At 37.7% G+C, this 22042-nt stretch overlaps 1 protein-coding gene and 1 long non-coding RNA gene across 2 annotated transcripts in view; one reads left to right on the forward strand and one right to left on the reverse strand.

The window, feature by feature from the left end:
- The window catches only part of LOC106148159, a 29402-nt gene extending 16716 nt beyond the window's left edge, over nucleotides 1-12686 (reverse strand). The window contains exon 1 of the long non-coding RNA XR_001233340.1: nucleotides 12192-12686. This is a non-coding gene — a long non-coding RNA (uncharacterized LOC106148159). The remainder of the gene's footprint in view (nucleotides 1-12191) is intronic.
- Ccdc141 (coiled-coil domain containing 141) overlaps nucleotides 1-14604 on the forward strand; it is a 182604-nt gene extending 168000 nt beyond the window's left edge. Inside the window, exons 22-24 of the mRNA XM_013512594.1 lie at nucleotides 2733-2849; nucleotides 9608-10464; nucleotides 12701-14604. Coding sequence (XP_013368048.1) covers nucleotides 2733-2849; nucleotides 9608-10464; nucleotides 12701-12968 — 1242 coding nt within the window. The 3' untranslated portion in view covers nucleotides 12969-14604. The remainder of the gene's footprint in view (nucleotides 1-2732; nucleotides 2850-9607; nucleotides 10465-12700) is intronic.
- The last annotated feature ends 7438 nt before the right edge of the window (nucleotides 14605-22042 follow it).

Below are 22042 nucleotides of genomic sequence, written 5' to 3' on the forward strand. Positions count from 1 at the left end.
TCAGATTACTTTTTGTAAATGTTTTGTAATTACATTGCTACCAGCAATGTATGAGTGAAGCATATATCTTACATTTTTGAACATTTATATTTTCTCCTCACTGCTACCAGAGCTCTTAAGGATCTGTTCCTTCTCCTGCCATCCCATACACAGCCTAAAAGTCACTGCTTCGCAGCTCTGCTTTCCCTGGTCTGTGAAAGAAACATCTTTCACATTCATGTCATATGTCTTCAACATAATGAAAGTCACTCTCCACAAATTATATCCTTTTGAGCTCTGACCTTCATGGTTATCCTCCTGAAAGAGCCGTTTCCACAGCCTGTTCCCACTTTCTCATTCCCCATTCCTGTGACACTGGCTATAGTCAGGATTGTACCCAGGATTCCCGGCCTATCGCTTGGATTCTCAGAAGTCCCCTAAATACACACCCAACCAGAGTATCCTTCCTAAATACGGTTCTGCTCATGTCATTTCATGTTAAAAAAAATTTCAGTACAAGCTCTGCATTGCTTACTGTGTAAAGTTCAGGCTCAGACTTTCCAGTGTTCTGAGACTGATTACCTATTCCAATTGCTGTGCTTCTCTATTCATTATAGGTTTATGTCTTATTGGTCTACTGTTCCATTACCTGGTATTTCCCACTTCTATACCTTTATATCAAACTTTTGACCTTCTATCTCTGTTCATCACTTTTTTACCATGTCTGAAAACCAAACCTAAGTACCATCTTCAAAATCCTTCTTATGATTCCCTCTCCCATCCTCCTCTGCACTTGTCTTCTTTCCTACATGTCCTAGTCTGGTCTAGCTTCTATACTCAATACCATAGACCAGACGCTTTGTAAACAACAGACATTTATTTCTCACAGCTCTAGAGGCTGAGAAGTCCAAAACCAAGGCACCAGTTGATTTGGTACAAAGTGAGCGCCCAGTTCCTCATAGACAGTGCTCTTCTTACCCTAATCTCACATGTAGAAGGGCAAGGGATCTCTCTGATGTCTTTTACAAGGGCACTAATCTATTGATGAATCTCCTGTAAGGGCTTCACCCTTACAACCTAGTCACCTCCCATAGGCCCCACTCTAAATACCATCACCTTGGGATGAAGATTTCAAAATGAATTTTAAAGAGATATAAACATCCAGTCTGTAGCCATACCACGACATCAGATATCACTGGATCAGCACCAACCATCTCACCTGATCATACTTAAGAAGTTCTCCTGCTGTGCTCAGTTTAGTGTCCCACAGTACATTTAACATGGTGCTTTGCCTTTTAAAGCTAGTTCATCAGAAAGAGTTTGGCATTTGCAGCAAATGCCCAAAGGATTAGCACAAAGAAGAATCATTCAGAGTTTTGAAAGGTGGGGTGGTTTGAGTGGATAGATACAGAAATGAGTAAGGGTCTCTCTGGCAAGAGAAGGAGGCATCAGTATCACTCTTCTGAGTTATAGACTCAACAAAACCTCACCAGTGAATGCCGACACTTTCCAGATGTTTGTATGCATAAATGTCCAGTTTTTATAGTTTTTCCCGGTTTGGTGGTATGGATCTCTTTTGCAGGCATTACTAAAGTAGACTCAAAAATCCCAGTCATGGCTAAAAGAAAAATAATTTTTGTTTGTATAGTAATTAGATCTCTGTAAAATATTTTATATAAATTATATCCAGTGATTTCCAAATACCCTGGAAAGGGAAACAAGACAAGTATTGCTGTCCTAGTTTTAGATGTGAAGGGACAGTCCTCAATAGGGTAAAAATGCTTTCCTTGGACCCCAGAGGGAGTGGTGGATCTGGAATTTGAACTTATCTCTAATTCAAAATCTAGTGTTCTTTGTATAACAGCTGCCTTTATGGTATAATGTATCAAGTGTGTACTAAATCAGAGTGACTCATCCAGTAATTCAAACCAGTTTAGCTATAGAGTTGAGATTAAAAGCTAAATCTCCCCAGCACTGTCTCCTTAGATCCTTGGAGCCAACATAGCACATGCCCTTTGGTGAGTATGCCTCTTTCCTTGTGGTCTTCTGATCTATCTCATGGATATGTTCCAGATAGTATACAGACTCTCCTGTTGGACTATAATCACCATAAACTGATTTGTTCTGTCACTGGGAATACCAGTGGCTCAATTCACCTTTGCAAAATCTTTTTAGCTCTACAGCAGCTTGCACCCCCTCCCCCACAACCTCTCTGGCTTGTGCTGAGCCTCGTGAAATACGGGAAAAAGATATCATCACTCGTGTTCTCAATTGCTGTTTTTCTTTACTAGACTCAGTGATATTTCCGTCCTCTTTTCAAGAGTCTCCCAAACAGATTGCTTGTGTGGGTTCTCTGGATTTCCTTCTTTTTTCTCCAGAGAAATCCAGAGACATTTAATCATCCCTCCCTCATTGCTGCTCCTCAGACTCTCCCAGCGGCTTACATTGCCATGCTCAGTGGTTGTCATCTCCAGAGAATGCTCAAGCGAGAGCATCCTGTTGTAACAATTACTTCTTTTCCTGCTGGGCCTTTGAACAATCCATTTTTACTGGCAATGAACTCTATAAAAGGAGTAAGGCAGGAGGGGAACTGTGAGCTTGGGGAGATAATTCTCTAAATTGCACTCATCTCTTATAGAAAATATTTCCTGAGAATTTGTAAGTGGCTTCTATTTTCCTCCAAGAAGTTAATGTATGGTATTGTTGCTCCAGTGTTCCTGACCCAGGCTTTCATGAACTATTGCTTTGTACAGCAGGCAGATACTCTAAAGATGAATTCAAATTTGGAAGACTTTCACAGCAACTGTGCTGATCTACTAAAGGAGCCAGTGAAAACTAAGCAGATGGTATTTACTGAAGAAATTAATGAGGTAAATAAAATTACTTGACTTCATCTAGACATTACTTTTGTTTTTAGTCATTGTGCACTGGAAAAGGTGAGTTGAGTCCTTTTCATCTATCCAAATCAAATTCCACAATATATTTCAATGTGAATTTCCTAATCCCCAACACTTTATGTATCCTTACTTAGTCCCTTTCTCTCCTATTTCCCTGGGAGTCCTTCCTACAGAATACTAGAACAGTAGCACTTCAGAATGCAAGGGGATATCCATGTAAACACCATAATGTTGTCCCGTCCATTTCTGTTTCTCCCACCTCTATTATCCTTTTATGTCTGATCTTTTTACTTCTTTCCCTTTATCATACTGCCAAGTGATAGCTTTACACTATCTACTGGAAAACCTCAGTGCATGAAATTAGATTCTATATTACTCCCAGAGAATCTACCACTGGATAATATTTCTAGGCACCTCTACTAAAACATAGAATCTAGCTGAAATTCAAATGTTAAAGAATTTAGAGAAATATTTAAATTACTTGAAAACTTAAGCATTTACCAATAAATTAAAACATGCAGTAAAAACTACAAATATTCACAAAACAAATGTGTCATAGTTTCAAAAGTATCATTTAAAGTGCAATGCAACATCTTTATGAACTTTGGAGACTCTGTTCCCTCTTTGGTTGTAGCTGCTGAACTATAATTGGCACTTGACTTTTTGCTTTTGCAACTTGCCTTTTCTCAGTATTTCTCTACCAGCATAGCAGCAGATTCAACATGATACTCATCAGCTCCCAAATTCATAAAATTTTCTTCCTGTAATATTTTATTGATATACATACATGCATGCATATGCAACTCCCCCAAACAAGTATACAAACCTGTTCCTGTTTGTTGCAGTTCATTCATGGAGAAATATTTATCTTCCCTTGAAGTCAGGACAGTTCTTATAGCTTCCTCAGAGGTCCTTCTCCACACGTTAAATCTGTATCCAGATCCAGCGCAATTATACAGTCCCGGCAGCAAGTACCATTAAGGAAACTGTCCTTTTCTATGTGCAATCTTGAGCCTCTTAAACTTTGGTTCCTCTCTAAGTCAAAGGAAAGCTGTCCAGCCTTGGTCATCTTGTTGGGTCTTAGTATAACATTCAGTGGTCATTGGTCGGTATGGTCTAATGTTTTTGGCATTATTAACATTTTGGCCAGAGACTTTTCTGCTAAGAGGACTGTCCTGTGCATTCTAAAATATTTATTAGCATTCCTGGCTGCTAGCCACCATGTACTAATAGTACCACCAGTCCCCCCATTTGTGACAATAAAAAACATGCCTATAAACATGACTAAATGTCCTCTAAAACCAACCCGAACTGAGAACCAAAACAACTAGTTGAAATAATAAAGGACAGTATTAAATATATACTACATACTCTTAACTAAGTTTCTTAGAGTTCTACATCCAACATCATATTTAATTTTATTCTGTGAATTTTCATACACTACGAAGTGGATACATTTTATAAAATCTTAGAAGTTGCTGCTACTAAACAACAAACAGTAATTTATACTTAATAAAAATGTTTTTTCCTTGCTTTTACTTATTTTCTTATGAGAAAAAAATCAAATCTTTAAATACAAGCAGTAAGGTTTATTTTCATTGAAAAATAACTTTTATTTTAACATAAATTTTAAGATATGATAGACCATCAGACATTTAGAGTGAAAGTGAAGATCCACAATTATAGTTGTCAAGAATTATCATTGACATCATTTCATGTACACATTCTGGTGCAATTGGTACAGACAGCATAATGAAAGGGTAACAGTAATCTCTGCTTTTAAGCAGCTCAATCACATTTACCCTCTTATTGTCTCCATTATGTATATATAGGTCAGATGTAATGATTCTCAAAAACACCATGTGGCACATAACAAGAAATATCAAGTAAAAAGCTTGTCCATGAATTATTACATTCAATTCTGATACCCTTAAATAGTGCGAATCTTCTTCTGAAAATGATTTGAGTTCAAAGGAACAGTTCTACCAAACTATTACAAGAATATATTTATCACAGGAATTTTCTCCTGGAAATAGCAGTGCTTCTCATTTTTCTGACCCCCGAATGCAGCAGGTATTACAAGACAATTCAGTCTGTGCAATGTATGTAGTATTGCGAATGGATTAGTGATGGTATTTCATCCTTAAGGTAGGTGCCAAAGCTAAATCCACAGTAATAGCTGAAAACTCCTAAGGTTAAGTGGAGGCACAGAGTATTAAAAGACTTGCCTGAAGTCATAGAACTATGTGGTGGAAGATGAGAGGTTTTGATACCGGCAGTTAGAGTTATAGAATTTCAGTGCTACAAGCGATTTAACAATCATCTGATCAAATCTCATTTTACAGTTGAGGAAACTGAGGCCAAAAGAGATTAAATATTTTGCCCTCCAAAAATCTCAGGAAATAGTGTCAGAACTGGGCTCTCTGCCCGGTTTTGAATTTCAGCCAGGTACCTTTTCCACAAGACCAAAGGGGATGTCCAAGGAACTGCTGCATATAAATAAGCTGGTTTGTGATGCTATTGTAGCTGTTTGTACCAAAACTTTCCTCTCTGTCAGTCCATCTGTTTCTGAAGGTTAATAAAGCAAGACCATGGAAGTCTTTTGTACCAAACAATTCTGTAGAGTGCTTCTATCCTATTAATGAGGAGAGTCCCTGGCCCTCCTGCACTAATTCTGATCCTGGTAGGTGCAGGAAGTTGTTGTAGAGACACTTGCCTTGGGAAAAAATTAGGCAGGACCAAATTAGGCAGGCTCTTCTTTGCCACATTTATATTCCCTTCTCTCTTTCATTGCAATCTCCCCTACTCAAGGGCCCCAAAAGTCACCTCTTGGGTTCCATAGCTCTCTCTGAGGGTCTTCTCCCAATGCAGCTTCTGTAGGATCAAGCCCTATGCCCAATATCTTTGTTTACTCCCAGCTCATCTTTATTAAACATTATTAATCCTAAAGTTAGACTCTCTGTTGTGGAGATGTTTTGGAAGATGAATTCTTGTGATCTTCCTTCAAATCTGCTGCATAGCTGGCTCCCCATTGAATTTACTCTGAGGATTGATTCTGCCCACTTAGTTGGATGGGTGTAGAATGTCATTGTGCTCTCTCTCCCAGTCCTTGTCTGCCTACATGGCAATTATTGTAAGTGCATCTGATTGTCCCTTGGTGAAAATTAAAGTTCAGAAATCATGACAAATATGTAGGTTTTGAATTTGGAAAAAGATAGGAGAATTGACAAAAGAAAGTGGTGAAGAATATAAGCGATGAATTGTGAGCTGCTGAATTAGATCAGAATTAGACCAGCTATTTTACCAGAACATATCAGACTGATGCAAATATGTCTTATGTGTACTGAGTTATGTAGATTTATTTATCCCTTTAATGGTAACACACACACATATATATATATATTTTTTTTTCTAACAGTAAAGATGATTTCATGGTGGAAATGTGAGAAAATATTGTTAATATTTGTCAATATCTAGATACTTTTTCATAGATGAACACTATATGAATCTAGGAACCTAAAGCTCAGTGAGTTTTTAATGTAGTTAGTATAAAATTCTATAATGAGTTAAAAATTTACCACTCATTTGCATTTGAGAAAGAAAGCTCAAGTGTTAAGCCAAGTGGACTTAGAAAAAAGACTTTGTTAAACTCACCTTATTTTTGCTTGTTGAGATGATTACTTAATGGATAATTCTAGGTTTGTGCCATTGGCACAATTTACTATGATTTCAGGAAGTCATAGGATAAATACCCTCAGGTTCTCTCTCTTAACATAAAGGGAGAAATGGGAACTGAGTTTAGGTTTGGTCAGGTTATAACTGTACCCACAAGTGCTAAGTGGTTCATCAATTTTAAGCTGAAAGCCTGTTTACCTTAAAGAAACTCGAGCTTTGTTCTAAATTCTGTAATGTCCAGCATTGGTATCAATGATATTAATGGACACAGTAGATAGAATATTTTAACTTACTAAATGTTCTCCTGTGGTTCTTGTAAAAATAAACAAACAAAAAAAAAGAATGACTATAACATTTCAATAAAATCATGTCATGTACATCAAGAAGATGATGATTCTACTGATTACTTAAGCTCTGGAAAGTAAATAAACTCTAGAACCAAACATGAAGAAGGGAATATTAATGAATACATTGAAATGTCCCCAGAAAAAAATATTTGAGAAAATATTTGTGATCTCTCTTATTAGTAGAAATTACTTGGTACCATTCTTTTCTGTGAAAAAATATGTTTTCTATTTTAGAAATTCTAAGAAGTAAAAATTTGTATCCATGGATTCCCTTATTACATTTGGCACCAACTATGACAGTAAGATACAGGAGCTGAGAATCATTAGTACTAAAAACTGGATTGAATGATAGGCTTGGGCTTCTCTAGGGGATTTCCCAAAACTTTACACCGGGTGTAGATAGATTTGCCTGCCTAGTCACTTGGGTACATAGCTAGGCAACCACAGAAATCCCCTACAGGGGGTCCATTCCTTAGAACAAACCTGAGCACATCCATTTGGTGGAAGGGAAAGCCAAAAAGGGAGGCCCTTGACAGACAAAGCTGAGTGCGCTTAGTCCCTTCTTCTAAACTCTCAATTAAGTAAACTCGTTCCAACAAGGACTGAGAAAGAGTGAGGAGACTGGCCTAGAGTTTTATTCAAGTTTCTCAATTAAACTTGTACATTTTAGACAGTTTAAAGCATTATTCTTCTGTGAAAAGACATAGGTTATAAAAGTATCATTAAGGAGTTGTCTGTCCTTGGTTGACCTTTAAGTCAATAAATGTCTGAGCTTATACAAATCAGCCCTCCCTAAGGTGACCGGGATGTTAGCTATGGTTGTTGAGACAGAATTTTGAGGTGTACAGTACAAAGATAGAAGTTTTAAGGTTGTAAAACCAATTCTCTAAATAGTCAAAAAGCCATTAAAAATAGGAGTTGAACTGCTCTACGTAGCTGCAGGAATACAAGTCAGACCCATTTGTGGAAATTGCATGAAGGCAGGCCTTTGCTAAATATAATATAATCTCAATATTAGTAAATCACAAAATTCTCAAAGCAATCATTCTTGTCAGAGAGTCCAAATAGAAGCTTCCAGAATATTCTAGAAGATATTCTTATATTGAATAGGCAGTTTGATCAAAGCACCTATGAGAAGGAAAATAAACATTCTACTTACAAGAAGAGATGAGAGACTAGGCTAAGCTATTTTAGGAAAACCAAAAAAACAAGGCTATTCTTTACTAGACATGTATTTATTTGGTAATTTGTTTTTGAATGAGAGTGACTTCTGAGAACTTCTGGATTTTATACCCAGAATTTAAACTTCTACTAAATGACTCAAAAAAACCACTTTCCCTATGCTTTCTCTCTAAGGGAGGCTCATCTCTGTGGAATGGGAGAGGGAGTATTGTTTTGATTCTACTCTTAAACCTAAAGACACATTTATTTTCTCAAAATAAGGTATAAAGTATATGTCAAGAGCAGGACTATGGGCTCAAAGGAAGAGCTCAAAGTTAAGGCAAGTCATGACTTTCCTATGTCTGGGTAGAAGCTACAGGACAGAAACTAGTTTATGCTAATGAAGTAAAATGCATCCCAAATGCTAAGCAGAAACACAGAAGTAGGTAGAAAATAGAGACACGAGGTACATGAGATCACTTTCAGTTTCAGTCTTCTTTTGCATCTATTCCAGAAGGGAAATTTGAGCCTCTTCTTAAGGCAGAAATGGACATGGATTAGTGGGAAGAAAGACCAGGACAGTGTAAGCAGGAAGGGAACGCAGAGAGGAAGGTGGCAGGTGTTCCTCCCTGTACACTGGTGCACTGTCTTGTAAAAGGCTGTGATGTGTGATTGCTGCATTAATATCACCTTCCCGCAGTCTGCTATCAAACCCACACACAAGCATGTGTCTGCACTTCCTCAGCATATCATATCCCCTCCAGTGCTTAGCACGATGCCTTGTCTATAGTAGGTGTTCAATAAATAAAACCAGTCATTAAGAATGGTCTTCTCTGTATGAAGTGCCTAGGGTAGGAAAATTCATAGAGAAAAAAAGTAGAATGATGGGTGTCAGACTGGAAATGGAGGAATACAGAATTATTATTTTCTGGCTTCCATGTTTCAGTTTGGGAAGATGAAAAGGTTCTGGAGATGGATGGTGGTGATAGTGACACAACAATATGATCACACATAATGTCATTGAACTGTGTACCTAAAAAAGGTTCAAATGGTAAATTTTATGATATATATACATCACAATTTTTTAAAAAGAACGACTGGTTTGCTAGAGACAGGTTTTTCTGGGAGGGTCTGATGTATCATTTAGTGAGAGGTCTCTAAAGTTTAGGAACTGTGCGGTCACGTGACAAGTAAACAAATAAACCTGATCAAAGCTGAATTTATTGGTGAAGAGACTCCTCACATAATGGGGAGAAAGACTGTGATGAGCCAGCGCAGAGAGTGCAGATAAAAACCAGGCTTGTTTCCTTCCATTCCCAAGGCCTATCCGATTTCACGCTTGAGCCTTGAGGTCAGTTTAATTACGGGATGCGGCCGTTCCAGGTTACAGGGACAGGTGGTTTCAAGCTCAGTACTACTAGGGACAGCTTCCTGAGCTTTTAACTCTTGATTTTCTCAAACTGTCTCCCTCAAGTTGAGTTTCACTCTGGTTGGAACCTGGAAAAAGAAAAGGGCACGACTAATGGGCTTTGTTTTCCTCTTCTGAAGGGACAAGCGCATGGGGCAGACATTTTGGCCGTCAGCGGGACAGGCGAAGATGGGCTTCCACAGAACCTGAGGCGGCTGTCCTCTGCCAAAGAGGGTGGCGTCCAGGGTTTGCTGCTGCCCGAAGATATGCTGTCAGGAGAAGAATCTGAGTGTGTCTCTCCTGACGACATCTCCTTGCCTCCTCTCCCCGGAAGCCCTGAGTCCCCCCTTGCACTGTCATCAGACATGGAGGTGGAAGAGCCCCCCAGCCCTTCAGCCCCTAGCCTTCCTGCGAGCAGCTCCAGCATACAGTCCAGGACCTGCGGCCCAGGGGAGGCCCAGGAATCTGTGCTTCCACCACCTGTCACTTTTGCTAATGCATACAATAAGAGAGAAACATTTTCAAGTCACTTTGAGAGGCCTTACCCCCAGTTCAAAGCTGAACCCCCATTAACCTCCGGAGGATTTCCGGAAAGCAGTACTGCCTTCCACAAAATCGGTGCTAAGCAGCCAGAGAGCATGCCGGGTGACGTGCATGACAGAGCTTTGCAGAAGCACCCACAGGCTCAGGGAAGCTCGCTAGAAACACAGGAGAAAATGCATGGCCGTAGTAACAGCACTAAAACCCAAGATAGGCTGCATGCTGCCCCTGATGTGTTCTGGGACCTCGGCTTTCAAGCAGACAGCAGCCCAGGCTTACAGAGGCAAACGGTTCCCGCAGAAGAGGCGAAAAGCACGTCAACAAAGAACAGCGTGGTCAGCCTAGCTGGCCAGGCACCTCATTTCTCCAGGCTCCTGTCCAATGTAACGGTCACAGAAGGTTCTCCAGTGACTTTGGAAGTTGAAGTAACAGGATTTCCAGAGCCTACACTAACATGGTGGGTAGCCTATAACGACAAGCCATAAACAGAAACAAACCGAGCCAGGGAGCATATTCTGTGTGCACTAACTTAGAGGCGCAGGGCTCGCTGCTAACGCTCTGTGACCTTGCAACTCTGCCTGACCCAGTCCCACAGCCCGCTCCAGCTCCCACTTGCATAACAGCATGGGTCATACCTTTAAGAAAGAAAAGTTACTACTTGCAGTAATCATTTAACCACCTCCGAGAGCACTGGAAATTAGTTGCATTTGATTTTCTTTCCGATTAACATTCCTCATTTTCAGCAATGATGGGTTGAAAAATTTCCCTGTTGTCTATTTCTACATCAGCATGAAATGCTCTTGTTTTAACTCCCTTTATGCAATTTAAAAATATCTGGAGTTTCCCCTGTCATTTCATTTACCTATTCGAATCATTTCTTCTCTCTTTCCAACACAATCACACATGCCACCATTGTAGTACTTCTGTGTTTTATTAAGATTTCTTTTTATAAATTCCTTCAATGCGAGAGGTGAAACAAAAATATTTTTTTTTCACAGTTGCTCCAGGTGACAGATAACAAGCTAATTTTGAAAGGTGGTGTAATTAGTGAGCTGTGAACAATATGACTTTCCTCCTGAGACATCATTATTTAGCCTATTTGTTTTAATGCAAATAAACTGTAGGTTACAGGTTTTAAATGACCTGTGATTGTTGACAGCAAAACAGTTCTAACTTTCTCATTATGAGAGTTGCTTTTTTGTTGTTGTTGCTGTTTTTGTTTTTTTTTCTGGTACCGGGAATCGAACTCACAACCTTGTGCTTGCCAGGCAGGCACTGTGCCACTGAGCTAACCCCCAGCCCCAAGAGTTGCTTTTGAACCTTTCAAAATTTTTTGTCCTTAAATGGATTTAAGGGCAAAATAAAAGAAATATGCGACAGCAAATTTATACTTAGGAACTCAGATAAGGAAACTATCTTTTATTTATCAGGATATTTTAGTAGATAATAAATTAACCATTTTAATTATTGTGTGCGCACATGGACGGTACTTGAAGTGTGAACCAGTTACCCAAAGAACTTACTAGAAAACTTTGGATTTTCAAATTAGTAGGAGAAATTGCACTTGTATATGGTGCAAGGTTTATGCTTTTTTGTTTTGTTTTGTTATTTTCTACAATTGCATGTTTTTTACAAATCAAGAATTTTGTATTTATACAAAGGATATTTAATTCATTATTAAATATTAATTCATCCCAAAGAAAAATGCTGTCTGAAGTGTTTCTTGTTTTCATGCACACAATGAATCAGTGAGTATGTCACTGAAGAACCACTGTAGTCCATGTATAGTTGAAGAACTATTGCAAATTGTGAAAGAATGCTATCATCCGATTTAGGACAATTTTGCTCAATGAGCAGCTGACAAGCTTCGAGGAGCCATACAATCTTAGGGCACTCAGAAAAATGCAGAATCACCACTTAGGCAATGAAAACAAAAAAATTTATTCAGATTTGCCATCAGTCCTTGTATGGGAGAAAGTTGACCTAAATAAATAAACATATGACAACCTAGAATATATGGAATAAATTACTTGTTTTATATAAAGATCTAAGTTAGTGTTCATATCTGTAGGAAACTTTCACAAATACATTATCAGTCAAAATCTAATTGTATAAATGCCTTTCATAGTGAGAAGACATCTTCTCATGAAATTAATTCACAAAAATGAAGTGAAGTCACTTTACCTGGAAATTGTAGATAAATAGCTTCCTCCGACACAGCACTTCTGTGATGTGTGGATGTGGGGCAGATGCGTCTCACCCCAGCACAGATTCTAAGATGGCGTCACAGTTGCTGTGCCATGGCGGCAGAAAGAATGAGGCAGACTGAATATGAGGTGCCATTTCATCCGCTAGGGAACGGTTACTACAGCAGTAGGATCAGATGGTCCAGCTTTTAAAGAAGAGCCGAATATCTGAATTTTCATATATAATACTCCAAATTTTAAGTGTAGTCAAAAATTTAATTTTTCAAAAACATAATCTGAGCCCATCAAGGAACTTCTCTGGCTACCAGTTAGTTGCCAATCTCTTCTTGAAAAATAAACAGCCTCGTAGCACTCTGTGGTAGCCAGGAAGTTCTAATACTGGAGAAGACTGCAGCAGTCACGATCCTACGTGCAGTAACTGTTAGAACTTGGAAATGATATGGAAAAGGCGTGATCCTGACTTTCAAAACTGACTTTCTGCTTTAGGTACAAGAAGGGCCAGCAATTGTCTGCAGATGGGCACTTACAGGTTTTACACAAGGAGACAAAGCACTCAGTGTTCATTCCGAAGGTACGCGGGGCGGACGCCGGCCTCTACGTGGCAAGGGCCCAAAATTCTAGTGGCACTCTCTCTTCCGGTGTCATCCTCCACGTGACAGGCAACCTCAGGCCACCCATCGCAAGAATGAACTGGGTAACGCTGTGTGTCATCTATGTCAGTGTGTCCCTCATGTACTGGCTACTCACACAGTAACTGTTATTGGCATCGAGGGACGTCATTCTTTTGAGCCTCCGGGATGATACAGTTGGTTATTTTTCAGCACTTCCCACAGAGCAGCCCCCACAAATGTACCTGCACTCTGGCCATCTTGCTTGCTCGGCTAATACCTCTACCAGATGGAAAAATGCTACATTTTCTTCGACTTGTTTAATTGAGGATCTTGGTAAATGGTGTGCTGTGGATAAGGACATATTTTTGTACTCTAGAAAGAGATGTATCCACTGTAATATGCAGCAAAATTATAATATGCTTATTCCCTCCTCATCTGAGGACAGGCTGATAAGTATTGACATCAGGTTAGAGGTGTGAGCTAATTTTCATATCCAATTGTTTGACAATTTACTTTTAATTGTACTCACAAACAACTTCTTTTCAATGCATAACAGTAGAACTATTGAGATGAAGTTGTGATTTTCAATATTACATTAGCTGTCTTTTAATTTTACTTTTCTTGTCTTGATCTCATTTACTGAAATGCAATCTATGTAATTTCATTTCAACGTAGACTACATTCCTAAGTCTGAGAATGTCGTTGTAAATAGTCCTTCCTCTTGTTGATTTCACAAATTTGACACTGGAGACTAGATGTGCCATCAACTGTAAAAGAAGTTTCAATTTTCCATCAGATCCACATTTTATAGAGCAAGAGGAAATAGGAGGTGCAGGAATGGACCAACATTATACCTGTCATTCCATTGATGTTCTGTCTATCCATGTATACAGCTGCAATCAGATCCTCTTGCCTCTAATCTTGGTCATGCTGCTGACCACTTTCATAGTATGTGGCAAGGCATCTCATTGCCTCAGTTTCCCATCTGGGAAATGGGTTTATCATCTACCTCTTGGGCAATTAAAATTTGTCATGTCATGTCTTGTAAAGATTTGGAAAATGGAAAACATTCTTTAAAGGCTAAAAGTAACTATATTGTTTGTCGTCACACTGGCCTACTGCCCATTATTTCTCTGTCTGCTGTTTCTTTAGAATATTAAATTGAAAGAGTACTGTTAATATATAATTTCCAACTGTTTCTAGAGGGAAAATGATCTTCTGAATCGGAGATAAATTCCTTTCTAATTTCTTACAACTATATCCTTTTCAAAGACTTGAAGTTAAACTCAGGAGGATACATTTAGAATGTTCTAGAGAAAAATACGTAAAAAGATAGTAAAAGGTGAATTCTGGCCTTTTGACAATTATCATTGTAATACTGAAAAATGACCTATACTTTTCTTGAAATTCATTATTCAAAAAAGATCATCTTTTCAATTTTTTTTAAATGAGGGAAGTGTTTGTTTTTTAATATTTTAACATAGCCTGTCATGGTAGGGCAAAATCTTTAGTTGAAAGAATAATTCATCACAGGTTTTTGATGAGGGTAATTAATTATATTGCTTGCAGACTGTCTACAAATAACCACAATATTTAAATGTAATGTATTCAAGTTGATATTAGAAAGTTACTGGATGTTACCTGAAGGTATGGATACCTAGTCAAGTAAAAAGTTGACGAGTTCTCTCTTGTACTACATATTCAATTTATTTAGAAAATTAAAATTCTTACTTTTCTTCCAAATTTTGTCAAAAACCTATTAAATGCTTATATATACAACATTCTAGAGAAAGTTATGGTCTTTTAACACTCTTATTATTTTTATCCATTTCAAGTGTTTGCATATTTTATCTAACTGTTATTGCCCATGTGGAAGCTAATGTCTAAAGGAGGGACGAGAAAGGTAACCAATTCTCTCTCTTCACACTTTCAATCTCTTATTCACCTGGTGAGATCTTCTTACTTTTATCACATGGTTGACTTTGAGTTTGGGGACTTTAAAGGCCCAGGAATCACTGGTTTGCTTTATCTGTGGTACTCCAGTTAATGTTAATCCTTTGGGGAACAGGATAAGATATAAATCCATTCTAAATGTATGATCACCTAAGACACATAAGATATGCAGGTAAGTATGCATATGTAAATTGAGCTCAAATACTCGGAGGAGAGTCCTATGCTGATATTTAAGATATAGTTCAACTATATGTACTTATTTATCCATCTGGGCTATTGATTGACTATTCACACTTCTGTGAAGAATAGGCTACAAAATTATTATTCTGATTATATTTGAATTTTAAAAGCGTAAGTATGAGTTTCCTTTTTCTGGGATTTCTTTTTTCTTTTTTCCTTGCAGTGCTGGAGATTGAACCCAGAGCCTGGGGCATAAAGGGAATGATTAGGCAGCAACCCTACCACTGAAGTACATCCCCAGCCCCTTCTTTTTTTCAAATTTTGTAATGGTTTTGTTAAGTTGCTTCGGTTGGCTCTCCCTTTATTAAGACATTTAGCTTCATGTTTTTAAGCTATTGCACTTTTCTTCTCTCCATTCCTTCCTTCTAGGTTCCCTTCCTATATTCTACCCTGTCTTGCTGTGATTCAACTCTCACTTACCCTCTGGTTCCATTCAAGACACCAGCAATCCAACTGGCCCTCCTGGGCTGCCGTAGATGTTCCTGCTATGTGTACTGTCAGCACCTACACCATACACAAACTGTAACACACAGCACCATAATTGCATGTCTGAGCAGCTGTCTCCTCTTGCTAGACTCTGAAATCTTTATCAGCAGGATCCATGACAGCCCTGTTTGCTACATTCCCAGTGCCTAAGACCTAATCACATTCAATAAATATTTTTTAACTTGAATTGTCAGAGGTGAAGAAAAACAAACCTAACTTTTGTATGTGTGTTTTTAAAAATCTCTCTGTAGAGGAATTTGAGAAGAATGTGAAGAGACAAAAATTATTTTTTCTTCTTACGGATATGGGTCTGTCAGAATCAAGATCTAGTCAAGCACACACATGAAATAGTCCCATTTAATTTACAAAATGTACATGAGAACCCCTAGTCCCTTTACGATAGATCCTGATTGAAAAATTTAAACTTAGAAAAAGATCCTAGCTCCTGAAGTCAAAATAATAGCAGAGAAGGAAGAGGAAAAGCCCGGGATCATGGTTTCAGCATTTTAAATCAGGTGTGTTAAGACATCGCCTATGCCAGATGTAAGTGGAAAGTGGGTTCATCTGCTATTAGGAACTAAATCCCAGTAGCCAGAACCAGAATTTGTGTGTTTTGTTAGAGCGCCACATAAATTATCAATATTTAATTGTAGCTGGGGATCTGTAATCTGAGCAGATCTTACTTGAAACCAGTATTTCATACATAACTGTAAATATTAAAAAAGCCAAATCCAAGATTTCAGAGTATATGAATTCCAAATGAAAGAAGGAAAGAATATTGTATCTTGTCTTGCTTTATGCTTGTCTTTATTCATGACAATTTCTTACTAAAATTTACCATCTGAAGCTTTTGACATTCCTCTCTTACATACAAGACTTTAAATGTAGCCATGAAGTTAGTAGAAACAAAATAAAATATCTTCTTCCAGTATGCTCTGACATTATGCATATCAATGCAGATGCCAAAGCACAACAGACTGTTTTCCATGTATAACAAGCAGAATCTTGAGCTGCATCAGAAAGCCAAAAGATTTGCATTCACTAAATGAAACAGTGTCCTGGTTAAAGCATAACAAATCGTTTTCTCTGCTCTCATCACAGGAGATGAGATTTGAATGCTGTCCGTTGTGCATTAGTTCAACCCTAAGATCGCAAACATAAAGCTGCTAATTTGACCTTTTTATATGAGTCCTCACACTTCTATTCTGGGTTGGTGAGAGATCCCATAACATCAGGAGCCGCCTGAATGGGGAAAGCTGGATGTGTCCCATTCCTTCCAGTGAGCAAGGCTTTGATTTTAGAGTTTCAGTGTTTGGCTACCTAGCTCTTCTTTTTGCTTGATAGTAAATTTGTCTGTATAAACAAACTCTTGGCAAATCTGATTCCTTGGATTCTACTTTTTGTACCGTAAAAGTAAAATTCTGTCCTCCTTAAAAACAAGAGAGCCAAAAGAGCTATATAAATAAGAATGTTTGTATGCATATATTTCCTGTTAGCACAATAAGAACTGGGTGAAATGAAATATATTTTACCCATTGGAGCAGCTAGAAAACATCGATCAAATCTGATTTTTCTTTAAACCAGAACAATGAAAGTTACATAATTTGAAGTTCTCAGTAGGTATGTGGATGGCTCCCTGCTATGACTCTTTTCCCATTTAGAACCCACTTAAATATCAATACTTGTGAAATAGCAGCAGTAGAGCTAGGTAATAAAATGAAATAATCTTTTCCCTTTGTCATTCAGCAACTGTTCTTTTTCCAAGAAGCTTATTGATCCAAACAACTACAAAATGGTATTTTTATCTTACATTAGCATTAAAAATCATAGAATGAAACCTTTGAAGATAAAGACAAGGGATGAAATGTACAGGAACATACTTTATCCACAGCAAATAGTCTCTAAAACATGTTGTAATATTGCCAGAGAGTCACTGTTCTTTGTAACGAGTATTCTGCTTACCAACACACAAATAGGCTGTTGGCAAGTAGGGCCTGCTGAAAAGCAGACAAAGTAGGAAGCACTTACCTGCTGGATCAGAAAGGTGCAACTGCACAGCCACTCCAAGATAACATCTTTACCAGCCGTGGTGACCAGCCTTTGATTCCAGTTAGCACAGCCCCAGAAAGTGCCTGCTAAATTGCATTTCCATTCATTCTGAATACTCTTAAAGAACTAATAGGATTGCTTATCATATTTTGGTTATCAGATAAAATAAAAGTATTTTTCCTCTTCCAAAAAGAAAAGTATGAATGGAATATATGAGAACCTGAGAGATTTATATGCTGTGACCCACTGAGGTTGGTGACTGGGGAAATGCAGGACGGAAGAGGAAAGTGGCCACACGGGGCGAGGACAGTGAGCGTCTGCTTTGGGTTCCATCTTCCCTCTGGGTGGATTTCCTGTGGGTTTGGGAGATGTATAGGGAGAGCTTCCTGGGAGGAAGTTAGAGGCCATGATAAACTGTACCTAATGGTGATTTTCATTACCCAATTAGAGGAATAGCGAGGTTAATAGTGTCAGGGTAGACCCTGAATCCAAAGACTGGCATCCCTGTAAGGAGACCAAGATAAGCACAGAGGAAACTCACAAGGGAAAAAGCCATGTGATGACAGAGGTGGAACTTGGAGTTACGTGGCTGCTACAAGCCAAGGGGTACTGGAGCTCGCAACCATCAGAAGCTAAGAGAGGATCCTTCCCTCCAGACTTCAGATAGAGCATGATCTTGCTGATTGGTACCAGGTACTTTGGGGTTTCTCTGCTTCAGAGCTGTGAAAGAATAAATTTCTTTTGTTTTAAGTCACCTAGTTTGTGGTACTTTGTTACAGTAGTCTCAAGAATTAAATAGAAAGACCCTGTTTTAGAAAAGTCAATATGATTCCTTCTCTGACAATAAAACTCCCAGAGATGTTCATTAACACTCATCAGCCTTTCAAACTGGCACTCTCAAGGTATGCTGGAATGCTGCTGTTCTCAACTTCGGGAGTCCTGTTGGTCCCTTTCAGTTAATCAACATCCGTTCAACTTCTGCACTAACATCTTCCCTGAGGTGCATTGTGGTGTTACGGAAACATAACACCTTCAAGATACGAATTTACTACCTGCTTGATAAAGGAATAAAACAAAGTGGCACATACTCTAAGTGAGAAAAAATGGCCTCTAGAGTGAAGGAGAGGCAAAAGGAAGTTGTGTTTAAAAATGCAACCAAAGTAGAAAGATGTAGTGTAATATAGTGTAAGAAAGGAAAGACGTTTAAGCAATTATATTACTCACAGACAAACGTTAGGATACATATGACCTGAACAGCATTATGAAACTACTTGCTACAGTTGACTCTTACAGAATAGTCAGTCTAGCAGCAGAATATATACTCTTCTCTTGCTCATGTAATGCATTTACCAAGATAGACTACATTCTTGGCCATAAATCACATCGTAACCTATATAAAATAAGAATGACCATGCAAAGCATTTTCCCAAGGCACAGTGGAATAAGAAATCGATAACAGAAAGCTCAAAAATCTCAAAATGTTTGGGGTTTGAACAGTGTAATTCTCAAAAATACATGGATCCAAAACTATCTCAAGAGGAATTTTTAAATATTTTGAGATAATAATAAAAATACTTATCAAAATTAATGGATGTAGTAAAAGCAGTTTCTAGAGAGAAAGTTATGGCACTGTAAAGTATGTATTATTAAAAAAATTTAAAAACCAATAGTCCAAGTTTTTATCTATGGAAAGGAAAGGTGAGAAATGGCTATATAAGCCTATTGCAAGCATAAAAAAATTTTTATGGTATGAATTGACACTGAAAATAATACAAAAAATTGAGTGAAACCAAAGGCTTGTTCTCTGAAAAGATCAATACAATCAATACGCCTCTGGGCTAACTAAGAAAGGACAGAAAACAAAAACTACCCATATCAGAAATCAAAGAAGAGTTATCATAATTGATCCATGAACATTGAAAAGATAAAAAGGGACATTATAGACAACTCTATGCTCCCAAATCTGGGAACCAAAGTGAAATCAATCAATTCCTTGAAGAACAAGTTAGCAAAACTAACACAGGCAGAGACAGACAACCTGAATAACCACTGCTGTACTTATTGCTGAAGTTAAATCAATAACTGATAATTTTCCAAAAAAAGAAAGAACAAAGCCAAACCATTTTCATTGATAAGTCTATCAAACATTTATGGAAAAACTTAATAGTAATTCTCCACAATCTTTCCAGAAATGATAAACAGAAAGAACTCTTCTTAACACATTTTGAGATCAGAAAACCTTAATGCTAAAATCAGATTTAAAAAATTACAAGAAAGAATCTTCAAAATAATACTAACAAAGCAAACCTAATAATAAATAAAAGAATTATATATGTCAAGGAATGGAATTTTTTCTAGCTTTATAAGCTGTTAAAGATTTAAAAATTAAGAAGCAATGAATTAACTTACATCTACAAAAGAGAAAATCATGTGATGATGTGAATTAGTGCCAGAGTAACATTTGACAAAATCTATTAAATGACCATAATAATTTTTATTTTTTAAATTTTTGAGACAGGGTCTCATTATGGAATTAAGTCTGGTCTCAAACTCACTTTGTGGCCCAGGCTGGCCTCAAACTCACAATGATCCTCCTCCCTCGGCCTCCTAAGTGCTGGGATTACAGGTGTGCACCACCATACCTGGCTTCCATAATTTTTAAAAACTCTTGGAAAAGTAGAAACAGAGATAATTCCTTCAGTTCGATAAATAACATCTATAAAGACCTGTGAATAATTTCATTTTTATCAGTGAGAGATGGGACATTTTTCTTCCTTTTCTCTATTATTATAAAATCAGACTGGAGGCCCTAACCAGTGAATCTAACTAGAAACAGAAATAAAAGTGATGAAGATTGAAAACAAAGCAATAAAAAATAACGTTATTTTCAAGTGTCATGATTTAAATGTAGAAACTTCCCCTCAAAAATCTACCAAAAATCTCTTGGAACTAATGAGTATAGCAAGGTTACCTACAACACTTGCATCCAGAAGAAAGCTAGAAGCCAGGGGCTATCCACAAATGAATCACAGTAAATAGGTCTTCTCTAGAGACCATGACAAAGGTGGCAACAGGAAACTGCTCCCTTTCTATAAACTGGTAACAGACTTCACAGATATTTGAAACCAAATTGCAAGACTGCGCACTAACTTTTCTTTGCAACTTTCTGTGATATTTGTAGGCCTTTAAAAGAGGTAATTTATTTAAAGAAAATAAGTTTCATCAGAGCAAAGGGATGATTAATATGGGACATAATCAAATTTGATCATTTGCTGGTCATTGTTATTATCAGTAGACCAAAGGAGAAAAATTAGAAGCCAAGAGCAGTGGTTCATGACTATAATCCCAGCACTCTGCAAAGATAAGACAGAGGATTCTGAGTTCGTGTCCTCCTTGGGTAATTCGGCAAGAGCCTGCCTCAGAATGAAGGAAGTCTTGGCTTCAATATCCAGGATCACCAAAAGGAAAAAAAAGAAGAGAAAGAAGGAAGAAGAAAGAAAGAAGGAAGGAAGGGAGGGAGGGAAGAAGGGAAGAAAATCTAATTACAGCACTGTAGAGAGCAACTTTCTACAATAGTAACATAGCAATGGTAGAAGAAAAGTCCTCAGCCTCTGATACGACTTCCTGGAGCAGGTAATTTGTCAACTGGTAAGTTAGTTAAGGCACTGTGAGAATAAATGTAGCTCCCACAGGTTAAAACTTTTCAAATACAAAGATGGGCTCATGTTGCTAGTATTATTTCTAAGATTTCTTGGTGGAAGTCTCAGCTAAAATATACTACCTATTTTATTATACTTTAAAAAGCAATGTTTCATAAAGCCTTATCTTGGTATATTAATTAAAAGATTGACTACAGATTGAGTACTTTGGCATTTAAGTTAACCAGAAAATTTTCACTGAAACTTACTGTTTTGTATTACCCGATGTTGAATGTAAGTGCTTTCTTCATTGCCATTAAACATGATCTGACAGTAATTCTTGGGCTTGTATGCCATAAAAGAACAACATTGTACTTTATCACTTAAAAGAAAACTCACTGATATAACATAAAATCCAAGTATTGGACTTGTATTTTATTAAGACTTTGTAAACATAGTCATATAAATATGTAAAGTCCCCTCCACGACTTAAAAATGAATACACAATAAAAGTACTTGTTCTAAGGGGCTGAGGATTTAGCTCAGCAGCACAGCACCTGCCTGGCAAGTGCAAGGTCATGAGTTTGATTCCTGGTACAGGAAAAAAAAAACAAAGTACTTGTTCTAGATTTGTTCAAAACTGTGGCAGTACATTGCATAATCACACAAATACTGATTTACCATTACAATTAAAAATAGACCCACCATGATGAGTGACTCAAGCTTCACAGAATGTACACATGCAAGCCACAACCTTAGGCTAGGTAGGGTACAAGGGCTGGTCCTCAGCTTCCGCTGACTTTTTCTTGACACATCATTCTCAGTGCTCTGTGCTCCAACTCTAACACATC

Source organism: Chinchilla lanigera, unplaced genomic scaffold (assembly GCF_000276665.1).
Source record: "Chinchilla lanigera isolate Chin_1 unplaced genomic scaffold, ChiLan1.0 scaffold00002, whole genome shotgun sequence".
Lineage (NCBI taxonomy): Eukaryota > Metazoa > Chordata > Mammalia > Rodentia > Chinchillidae > Chinchilla > Chinchilla lanigera.